Source organism: Gigantopelta aegis, chromosome 3, assembly GCF_016097555.1.
Source record: "Gigantopelta aegis isolate Gae_Host chromosome 3, Gae_host_genome, whole genome shotgun sequence".
NCBI lineage: Eukaryota > Metazoa > Mollusca > Gastropoda > Neomphalida > Peltospiridae > Gigantopelta > Gigantopelta aegis.
In genome coordinates, this window is record NC_054701.1 from 96,034,085 (window position 1) to 96,046,504 (window position 12,420).

A 12,420-nucleotide genomic window follows, 5' to 3' on the forward strand; every position below is an offset into this window, starting at 1 on the left:
TGCATGTCCCAAACACATTCCCACGGTTACATTCGATAAAACGCAGCTACTGTACAATAAAGTTCCAAAATGTGAATATTCGCAAAAACGCAGCCACGTGCAAACCATGTCACCACTGCACGTGCGTTGTCTGCACGTGCAACATGAACACCGACAGTATAAAAGTGCAGGGTGTTCGCTTGCCTGGCCTCTGTATCTGGCCGACAGTTGACAATCCAGAACATGCCACGTCTCAGTGACGGCCATTGCCAGGGCATTCCATGTGTCCCCAAGCACCATCTCCAGACTGTGGGACCGTTACCAGCAACATGGATCAACACGTGACCTCCCTAGATCCGGTCGACCACGGGTCACTACCCCCGGGCAGGACCGCTACATCCGGGTACGCCACCTTCGGGAACGATTGACTACTGCCACCTCCACAGCCGCAGCAATACCAGGTTTGCGCAGGATATCCGACCAGACCGTACGGAACCGCCTACGTGAGGTAGGAATTCGTGCCAGACGTCCAGTTCGAGGTGTCATCTTAACACCACAACACCGTCGACTCCGACTGCAGTGGTGCCAGATTCATCGACAATGGCCTCAACTACGATGGAGACAGGTGTGGTTCAGTGACGAGTCCCGATTTCTGCTCCGATGTCATGATGGAAGATGTCGCGTGTATAGGCGTCGTGGTGAACGTTATGCGGCAAACTGTGTGCAGGAAGTGGACAGATTCGGCGGGGGTAGTGTCATGGTGTGGGCAGCCATCTCACACACTGGTAGAACTGACCTGGTCCACGTGCAGGGCAACCTGAATGCACAGGGCTACAATGACCAGATCCTCCGGCCACACATCGTTCCAGTTATGGCCAACGCCAACGCAGTGTTCCAACATGACAACGCCAGGCCTCACACAGCACGTCTCACAACGGCTTTCCTACAGAACAACAACATTAATGTCCTTCCTTGGCCATCGATATCTCCGGATTTGAACCCAATTGAGCATCTATGGGATGAGTTGGACCGACAGCGACAACCACAGCCCCAGACCCTGCCCGAGCTGGCAGCAGCCTTGCAGGCCGAGTGGGCCACCATCCCCCGGGACGTCATCCGTACTCTGGTTGCTTCAATGGGCAGGCGGTGTCAGGCAGTTGTCAACACACGCGGAGGCCACACCCGGTATTGACTCCAGATGACCTTGACCTTGGTGGTGTGTCCTATCACTTACTCACAATGGACTAGAGTGAATTGTGAACAATCCTGCAACATTTGGTAATTATCGGACTCACCAATGTGAGTCAATGTGGTTTTGCGTTTCTTCTTTTGAAGAGTATATCTATAATATACTGCATATGAAAATACTACTTTGCCTTTTTTCATACCATAATTGGTATATTAAATTATTTTTCAAACTATATAATGTCACGTCCTGGCTGATTTGACATATTAAGATATAAAAAGTTAGTTTTATTTAAGAACTATTTTTCAGAAATAAAAATCCTTTTTAATTCTCCTCCTCCTCAATGTTCCAAGTATAAATAGAAGGTATAATGATGACCGATTGTATTATATGATTAAAATAACGACCTTAAGTTTCAGCCAGGATGTGACATTCAAGATGGTAGTTTACATTGAGTAAAGATTAAATATTTGACTAGATAATGCACATGTACCTAATAAGAAATTACTTTTATTTTCAATATTTCTGCCCTCACCATCAAGAATCAGAAAAACTGGTTGGTCGGGGGAGGGGGGAGCATGTCCGAATATTTAATATGGATTATTATGAGCATTGTTATGTTATTTCAATACATTTGGTAGGAGTTTTGTTATAAAGTTATTTCAGTCTCGAATGTGATTGGAATTGGTTTACATCTCTTACTTGTAAGCCTCATGGCAGTGAGAATGGGCAGTCATCAATTTTATTTTCACTTGTAATTGTTTTTAACATATATTTAACCAAATAGACCTTTCTACTTGGCTTCTATGAAACAACATGTTTGATTATGAACAAACGCTCCACCCCCCCCCCAATCCAAATGCTTAAAAATTGCATCAATTATCCACATTTGATTGTAGTTGTTATTTGACAGTTTTATCACTTTTTCTATATTTATAACAACAGAATACAACACAGACTTATACCTCAATCCAAACCCATAGAAATCAAACTTCTTTTCTTTTTATACTGGGCTAAATTTCTCCCAGGGGCGTACTGTTTAGATGGGTTTCCTGCGTCATGTAAAGTAGTTCCACGGATGTATGTAATAGTACATGATTAATAAAGAACAATAGTAACATTTCAACATTTGGTGATGGGCAGATTTTATTTATGACCGGTTCAAACTGACTGACATAGGTAATTTTGAAGGGCATTATTTCCAGGCCTGGTCTTCTGTTATCACAATAAACAACCTGACAGTGTGCGCTTCTACACATTTGTAATGTTTTCTAGATGTAAAGATGTTCATAATGTCTTATAAACCAACAAGAAACCAACAGAGCAGTCTCTACTACAAATGATTTTCAACTAACAATTGAATGTGAGGTACTGAACATAATTATTATTTTTTGTTATGAAGTAATCAACCACCTGCTCATATAGCTATCATTTGCACAGGACAATAGTCTTTGTTTATAACATTCAGGCAGTCCACTCAAGTCCCAGTCAACATGTAAATGTTATATTCAATACTTACCGGTGCCAGTTACCAAAAACAAAAAACATGTTGCTAAGACGACAAAGTCCACACTAAAGAACATAGGGCAGTACTAAGTGAGGTACCCACTGTGACTCGAGACTTTTTAGTTGATGTGGAGAAGACCCTGTGTTACAGTGATCTCATTTTAGGTTTTTTGTTTACTTCACTTGGTATGACCCTGAAACATGGGACAGCCAAGATCAGGGATCGAAATAAGTCGACAACGGTCGTTTAGGTTCCCAGGAGGTTACCACATATCAAAAAGGTCGAGAACAATAATTTGTTCTTCACAAAATCTTATTAAATTAAAACTTCACTACTACAGTATCAGTACAATTAGCACAGTGGTATGAATGAATAACAAAATACTAGTGTGTCTGTCAAGGTATTTTATAGTAATAATGGAAATACTAATGTGTGTTAACCTGTAGGTCACCCGATCTGTATTTTGTGATAACCTGTACATGGGTTACCAGACACATGGCTCATTTTGATGTCTGTAAGATTACGAGCAGTGTCAAGTACATTGAAATTACAATGAAGTACACGTGATTCCTTTCAAATAAAACATGGATGAATCCATCATTCACAGTAAAATTTGGTGATGAAAGTGAAACCGATTTGTAGTTGAAGTAGTAGTTGGTCAAAAACACATCACCAGTTTAAAGCAAGGAATACTTGCTCCCTTCACCTTCTGTGTAAATATCATCTTCTATTCCACCAAGATAGACTGTCAGTTTCCCAGCATACAGTTCATGTTTAATCCATGCACAGTTGATCCACGAGAATTAGCAGCATATTCAAATGTGTAAATCAGTCTACACTATCGCCAAGATCTAATCTGCGAAACTTGTCCAAGTTATAGAATGTTCCTTTCACAATACGCCCACCAAAAAATCGTCCATTCAAATCTACAATTGCTGCCAAAATAAGAAGAAAACAAAATGCATGAGATGAGAAAACTGATTGGATAAAATGAAGGCAAGCTCATTTGATGGTGGGCCCATTGGGCCATTTCTTGTGCTATCCTGTCTGTGGGACGGTGCATATAAAAGATGCCTTGTTATCCTGTCTGTGGGACGGTGCATATAACAGATGCCTTGTTATCCTGTCTGTGGGACGGTGCATATAAAAGATGCCTTGTTATCCTGTCTGTGGGACGGTGCATATAACAGATGCCTTGCTATCCTGTCTGTGGGACGGTGCATATAAAAGATGCCTTGCTTCTAATGGAACAATGTGGCAGGTTTCCTCTCTAAGACTATATGTCAGAATTACCAAATATTTGATATCCAATACCAATGATTAATAAATCAATGTGCTCTAGTGTTGAACAAATTAAACTTTAACTGCAGCCAACTGTCAATATCTATGTTCATGAACATTATGAATTCAAGTTTTATATCGAATTAAATAACATATGATTGTTGTTTTTTCTCAAATTATTTCACAAGAGAAACCAGACAGGAAGTGGAAATGAGTATTTTTTTAACAATGCTCTTTTAAATAATGTTGTTATGTGAAATTATTACAAGACTGGAAATATCATATACTAGTAACCTTTAAAAAAAAAGGTGTCGAGTGTGTTGTTAAATAAATATTCCTTCCAAGACAAGAAAATTAACACATTCAGATAAAATCCATTGTGATAAATGCTGCTTTGTGATGCCATGTAAAGGTAAAACAGATGAAGATATATTTAATCATACAGGAAATAATACCTTTAATTGCCGATTCCACTCTTTCAAACTCTATGAATCATACAGGTATTAAATACCTTTAATTGCGGATTCAACTCTTTCAAACTTTATGAATCATACAGGAAATAATACCTTTAATTGCCGATTCCCCTCTTTCAAACTCTATGAATCATAGAAGAAATAATACCTTTAATTGCCAATTCCACTCTTTCAAACTCTATGAATCATACAGGAAATAATACCTTTAATTGCCAATTCCACTTTCAAACTCTATGAATCATACAGGAAATAATACCTTTAATTGCCGATTCTACTCTTTCAAACTCTATGAATCATACAGGTATTAAATACCTTTAATTGCCGATTCCACTCTTTCAAACTCTATGAATCATACAGGTAATAATACCTTTAATTGCCGATTCCACTTTCAAACTCTATGAATCATACAGGAAATAATACCTTTAATTGCCGATTCCACTCTTTCAAACTCTATGAATCATACAGGAAATAATACCTTTAATTGCCGATTCCCCTCTTTCAAACTCTATGAATCATACAGGAAATAATACTTTTAATTGCCGATTTCACTCTTTCAAACTATGAATCATACAGGAAATAATACCTTTAATTGCCGATTCCCCTCTTTCAAACTCTATGAAGCATACAGGAAATAATACCTTTAATTGCCGATTCCACTTTCAAACTCTATGAATCATACAGGTAACAATACCTTTAATTGCCGATTCCACTTTCAAACTCTATGAATCATACAGGAAATAATACCTTTAATTGCCGATTCCACTCTTTCAAACTCTATGAATAATACCTTTAATTGCTGATTCCCCTCTTTCAAACTGAATCATACAGGAAATAATACCTTTAACTGCCGATTTCACTCTTTCAAACTATAAATCATACAGGTATTAAATACCTTTAATTGCTGATTCCACTCTTTCAAACTCTATGAATCATACAGGAAATAATACCTTTAATTGCCGATTCCACTTTCAAACTCTATGAATCATACAGGAAATAATACCTTTAATTGCCGATTCCACTCTTTTAAACTATGAATCATACAGGAAATAATACCTTTAATTGCCGATTCCACTTTCAAACTCTATGAATCATACAAGAAATAATACCTTTAATTGCCGATTCCACTCTTTCAAACTCTATGAATCATACAGGTATTAAATACCTTTAATTGCCGATTCCACTCTTTCAAACTCTATGAATCATACAGGAAATAATACCTTTAATTGCCGATTCCACTTTCAAACTCTATGAATCATACAGGAAATAATACCTTTAATTGCCGATTCCACTCTTTCAGGCTCTATGAATCATACAGGAAATAATACCTTTAATTGCCGATTCCACTCTTTCAAACTCTATGAATATCCTCACAGCTTCATCATCAGTTTGTGCTGGTATCTACAAAAACAATCAAATTAAATCTGCAAGCAACAATCAGACTGAATCCAAGCTACTCGCACAGATGCATCAGTGCAGAACAGCTATAAAGCCATTTTACAATTCCTATTTGCCACATCTGTTGTTGCTATGATCACTATCTATTGTTGCTATGATCACTATCTATTGTTGCTATGATCACTATCTTGCTGGCTGACATTTAAAAATTCAATATCAATAAACATTTAAGTTCTTACTCTAATCATAGAGGAAGTTTGCATTCAAACATATCTGCTAGATTTCCACAGGCATGTGTGCAGATGGAGGGTTTTGTGCTTCGAAACCCCTCCCTGCTCGAGCAAATGTTTTTTTTGCTAAATATATTTTCAAGAAGAGCATGACTCGACTCCTATATAAACTTTTGTTCATCACAGTCCAGACACCCTTGTTAAATTTCAGGCACATGTATTTTCTTTTTTTTCCCAGAATAACTGGAAATGTTTGCGTTAAAAATGCAGTTTTAGGTGCATATCTGACTTGATAACAAAGGCCGAACATTTTTTTAATTATGATTCACAGCTGATGTCAAAAATACATTGTGGTCAGCAAGACCAATTAAGAAAACTGGCAGTAAACCCTGGATATTTGCAAGACATCAAGTCAGGCTTCGTAGTTGTTTTCCATAGCCTACATTTTAAAATATTAACTGTTAAAAAATAATTATTATAACAGAACATTATTTTGTGTATTTATAAAATTTTAAAGTGAAATTCAAACCTCAATTTGATGACATTTCCATATTCAGTGTAGAGTGACATATCAGACAGTGGTGGTACTACAAACCTCAAATATCAGAACCTTGACAACAGTTCCGTATTTACTGTAGAGTGACGTATCATACAGTGGTGATACTACAAACCTCAAATATCAGAACCTTGACAACAGTTCCGTATTTACTCATTACTGTAGAGTGACGTATCATACAGTGGTGATACTACAAACCTCAAATATCAGAACCTTGATGACAGTTCCGTATTTACTGTAGACATATCATACAGTGGTGGTACTACAAACCTCAAATATCAGAAACTTGATGACAGTTCCCTATTTACTGCAGAGTGACATATCATACAGTGGTGGTACTACAAACCTCAAATATCAGAACCTTGATGACAGTTCCGTATTTACTGTAGACATATCATACAGTGGTGGTACTACAAACCTCAAATATCAGAACCTTGATGACAGTTCCATATTTACTGTAGAGTGACGTATCATACTGTGGTGGTACTACAAACCTCAAATATCAGAACCTTGACGACAGTTCCGTATTTACTGTAGAGTGACGTATCATACAGTGGTGGTACTACAAACCTCAAATATCAGAACCTTGACGACAGTTCCGTATTTACTGTAGAGTGACGTATCATACAGTGGTGGTACTACAAACCTCAAATATCAGAACCTTGACGACAGTTCCGTATTTACTGTAGAGTGACATATCATACAGTGGTGGTACTACAAACCTCAAATATCAGAACCGTGACAACAGTATTTACTGTAGAGTGACGTATCATACAGTGGTGGTACTACAAACCTCAAATATCAGAACCTTGACGACAGTTCCGTATTTACTGTAGAGTGACGTATCATACAGTGGTGGTACTACAAACCTCAAATATCAGAACCTTGACGACAGTTCCGTATTTACTGTAGAGTGACGTATCATACAGTGGTGGTACTACAAACCTCAAATATCAGAACCTTGATGACAGTTCCGTATTTACTGCACTCTTCTGCTGTCTCGGGCTCCAGCTCATCATCAACTTCACCAGGACCTACCATGTTCTACAAAACAAACCACGTTCTATGAAACCCGAGAACATTATATTCTACAAACAAATCACCAAATGTTCTACAAAAAAAACTCAACATGTTCTACGAATCAAAACACCATGTTCTACAAACAAAACACACCATGTTCTACAATCAAAACACGAGATGTCTATAAATCAAAACACGAGATGTTCTACAAAACAAAACACCATGTTCTACAAATCAAAAACCATGTTCTACAATCAAAACACCATGTTCTACAATCAAAACACCATGTTCTACAAACAAAACACAACATGTTATACAATCAAAACACCATGTTCTATAAATCAAAACACCATGTTCTATAAATCAAGACACGAGATGTCCTATTAATCAAAACACCATGTTCTACAAATCAAAACACCATGTTCTACAAATGAACATGTTCTCCCAAGAAGTATGTTCTACTAATAAAACATGAAGTTCTACAGATCATAAAACATGTAAGATGAAATAGAAAAAACCATGTTCTAGTAACATGAAGTAGAAAAGACCATGTTCTAGTAACATGAAGTAGAAAAGACCATGTTCTAGTAACATGAAGTAGAAAAGACCATGTTCTACAGCGGTCTGAATGTAGAAAAGATTAGAATGGACAATGTATTTCACATGTTTCGATATAGCGTGTGGTAGAAAACATTAAAATGGACAATGTATTTCACATGTTTGGATATAGCGGCGTGTGGTAGAAAACATTAGAATGGACAATTTATTTCACATGTTTGGATATAGCGGCGTGTGGTAGAAAACATTAGAATGGACAATGTATTTCACATGTTTGGATATAGCGTGTGGTAGAAAACATTAGAATGGACAATGTATTTCACACGTTTCGATATAGCGGCGTGTTGTAGAAAACATTAGAATGGACAATGTCTTTCACATGTTTCGATATAGCGTGTGGTAGAAAACATTCAAATGGACAATGTATTTCACATGTTTGGATATAGGGTGTGGTAGAAAACTTTAGAATGGACAATGTATTTCCCATGTTTCGATATAGTGGCGTGTGGTAGAAAACATTAGAATGGACAATGTATTTCACATGTTTCGATATAGCGGCGTGTGGTAGAAAACATTAGAATGGACAATGTATTTCACATGTTTGGATATAGCATGTGGTAGAAAACATTAGAATGGACAATGTATTTCCCATGTTTGGATATAGCGTGTGGTAGAAAACATTAGAATGGACAATGTATTTCACATGTTTCAATATAGCGGTGTGTGGTAGAAAACATTAGAATGGACAATGTATTTCACATGTTTTGATATAGCGGCGTGTGGTAGAAAACATTCAAATGGACAATGTATTTCACATGTTTGGATATAGCGTGTGGTAGAAAACATTAGAATGGACAATGTATTTCCCATGTTTCGATATAGTGGCGTGTGGTAGAAAACATTAGAATGGACAATGTATTTCACATGTTTGGATATAGCTTGTGGTAGAAAACATTAGAATGGACAATGTATTTCACATGTTTCAATATAGCGGCGTGTGGTAGAAAACATTAGAATGGACAATGTATTTCACATGTTTGGATATAGCGTGTGGTAGAAAACATTAGAATGGACAATGTATTTCACATGTTTGGATATAGCGTGTGGTAGAAAACATTAGAATGGACAATGTATTTCATGTTTCGATATAGCGGCGTGTGGTAGAAAACATTAGAATGGACAATGTATTTCACATGTTTGGATATAGCTTGTGGTAGAAAACATTAGAATGGACAATGTATTTCACATGTTTCAATATAGCGGCGTGTGGTAGAAAACATTAGAATGGACAATGTATTTCACATGTTTGGATATAGCTTGTGGTAGAAAACATTAGAATGGACAATGTATTTCACATGTTTCAATATAGCGGCGTGTGGTAGAAAACATTAGAATGGACAATGTATTTCACATGTTTCAATATAGCGGCGTGTGGTAGAAAACATTAGAATGGACAATGTATTTCACATGTTTGGATATAGTGGCGTGTGGTAGAAAACATTAGAATGGACAATGTATTTCACATGTTTGGATATAGCGTGTGGTAGAAAACATTTCAAAGTTGTTTCAAGATCGATCATGTTTTACAGACCCCTCCCACTGAAAATAAATAATACTCATGCAACTTGTGGCTTGAAAAGAACGACTCAGTATTTTAGGTTATATAATCTACACAACCTAATTATCTAAATGTATTACGTACCAAGTTAAGACACAGGTGTAGTGATTTAAAAGCAGACTTATATCGAGTTGGTCTTAACACCGATTCCTCGTGCAGTTGTGTGGTTTAATTTTGAAAACAATTATAATTTTTTCTGTGAATGCATTTTATATGAAAGGCAAAGACTTCAGCCAATAGATTTACAACTAGTTTTAAATGGTAAAAATACTCTAAGTGAAGAAGACAATAAAGAAATACTTTTTCATGTACATAAGTATATCAATGAAACAAAAAGTTTCCCTTAAGTAGTAAATAAAGTATGGATCTTTAAAATTATTACTATTTATTTATTTTATTTTATTGTTATTATTATTATTATTTGTGTAGCCATTATGTAATCATTGCGATGCCTTGTTTGTGTTTTGTGTTTTCTTTTATCAAACCTGCTGTCTAATTATCAAACACATAGAAAACTTTATTGCGTCTCTTTTTTTCTGTTTCCTTTATTCTTTCTTTTCTCAATATTTATTTCTGTTCATATTTAAATTGCAAAAATATATTACTGTCGTAATATGTATGTATCATGGAAAAAGCCTAGTAAGTTGTGTAACTTGTGCCTAATCCATTTGTTCTTTAAAAAGCAATAAAATATGTTTCAATCAAATCAATCTACATTTTTCTAATTATCATCCATTTTTCCTGTTACTAAACAAGTTGAATGTGACAAAAGTGTAGTAATTTAAATAAAAATACAGTTGAAACAAGAGTTTTATATAACTGTTCTTTTTCGAAGAATTTTAATAAATGAATTTAATATACTGAACCATAAAAATAAATAAATGAACTGACACAATGTTTGATTGATATGAATACATACCCGTAAAAGAATAACTTTGGAAGGATTTTTGATTAAATTTGTGTTTGTCACTGGCTCTTTTGGAATCTCTAAAAAAAAGAAAACAAAGATATTATTAAACCGAGATATATATTTTAAAAAATAAACTCAAAACGTATGATGTAAATAGGCCCCATGAGAGTTGGAAATTTGCATACGCCATTTATGGGTTATGCAGAAACAAATTCAGGTAAGCCATTTTGTTTTGACCATGTAAATGATGTTATAAATTGACCATGTAAATGATGTTATAAATTCACCATGTAAATGATGTTATAAATTGACCATGTAAATGATGTTATAAATTCACCATGTAAATGATGTTATAAATTAAATGTGCGAATGAAAATGGGTTATGCAAACTATACTTACGCGAGCGATGCGTGAATGAAACTATTGCTCTTACAATTGTCAGAGGCCAATGTAAAGTATAGAACAACGTGAAACCTTTTGCCATGTCCTTTTCATGGATTATCTTCCCTCCTCTCTTGCTTGTTTTCTCCACATAGAGGGCAGTGCTCATACCCTGCTCCTTCTTGCCAAGACCTTGACCTTCCTTGTAACCATACTTGGCCATGATTCGTGAAGCAACTGACCCACTGAAAATAAAATAGTTCTGGGTTATCAAAGTAGAAAGAAAAGAATACCTTAAAGGAATGCCTAAGCCAGGCGTTTGGATTGGTATGCAGATCCAGTGATATATAATGCACATTATTACTTGTAGGGACATACCCTAGTTTTTAAACACTAACCAATATGTTTTACTATTATAGCCGTTTTTGACAACTGAAATCATACTTTACTTAGATTTTATGGTTTAGATTATCAATTTCCGTACATTCAAAGTGTTTTGGGTCATCCTGGTGTTTTTAATATCACAAAATGCATTTCTCATATTTTTAAAAACACACGTGCGTTTGAGAAGTAATAGTTATGGAGTCGAGTTTTAGTCCATTTTTAGAGGGTATTTCAGCATTTCAAAATCACAGATTCATGTTTCACCCAATTGTGACTTTATGCAAACATGTTGCAGGTTTGTAGATTAACTAAACTTAGTGTTAATTTTTTACGGGTTGAAACTAGGGTCTGTCCCTTTAATATCAACAAGTATATTATTATATTTAATTAATAAAACAGCTGAATGGGACGGCTATTATATATAACGGGCGCAGCCATTTTGTTCCATTCCAGTGAATACGCCCTCTGGCAAGCTGGTGGTTACATAATACTTAACACATAACATCAGGAATGAGTCTTAAACCTAGATAAGCAAATCTACCTGGTTTTTGCGGGATGATAAAATATGTATGCATTGCAATGTATGCATTGCAATGTTCTATAATAATATCCATCCCAGTAAGCCAGCAATAAGTATATATTATTTATCAATACAAAATAAACTACCATTGTCAAAGTGGCTATACAACAAGTCGAAATTATGATACAATGTTTTGTCCATGCATTAACCTACGTACTGAAATGATACACAGAGTGTTTTCTTAGTTAATTGGTCTATTCTGTTAGTTGCCTCTACCTGTGATTCCTGATGGGCAGAAGTGTATTGGATAGGTAACAAGACAAGCCAATTAATTACCGCTGTCTAGACACAAAAATGCATCCTGGTATTGTGTTATATTACCTGTCACTCCTAAAATGGTAATGGACATGGTTTATTACTGT

General features: G+C 35.9%; 1 protein-coding gene across 2 annotated transcripts in view; it reads right to left on the bottom strand.

Moving 5' to 3' along the window:
• Positions 1 to 2,293: 2,293 nt before the first annotated feature.
• The window catches only part of LOC121369413 (splicing factor 45-like), a 29,258-nt gene continuing 19,131 nt past the window's right edge, over positions 2,294 to 12,420 (bottom strand). For both annotated transcript variants that reach the window (XM_041494504.1, XM_041494505.1), the window contains exons 9-13: positions 11,188 to 11,339; positions 10,723 to 10,790; positions 7,553 to 7,651; positions 5,752 to 5,824; positions 2,294 to 3,607 (exon numbers count right to left, since the gene is read on the bottom strand). In XM_041494504.1, coding sequence (XP_041350438.1) covers positions 3,501 to 3,607; positions 5,752 to 5,824; positions 7,553 to 7,651; positions 10,723 to 10,790; positions 11,188 to 11,339 — 499 coding nt within the window. In that variant the 3' untranslated portion in view covers positions 2,294 to 3,500. The remainder of the gene's footprint in view (positions 3,608 to 5,751; positions 5,825 to 7,552; positions 7,652 to 10,722; positions 10,791 to 11,187; positions 11,340 to 12,420) is intronic.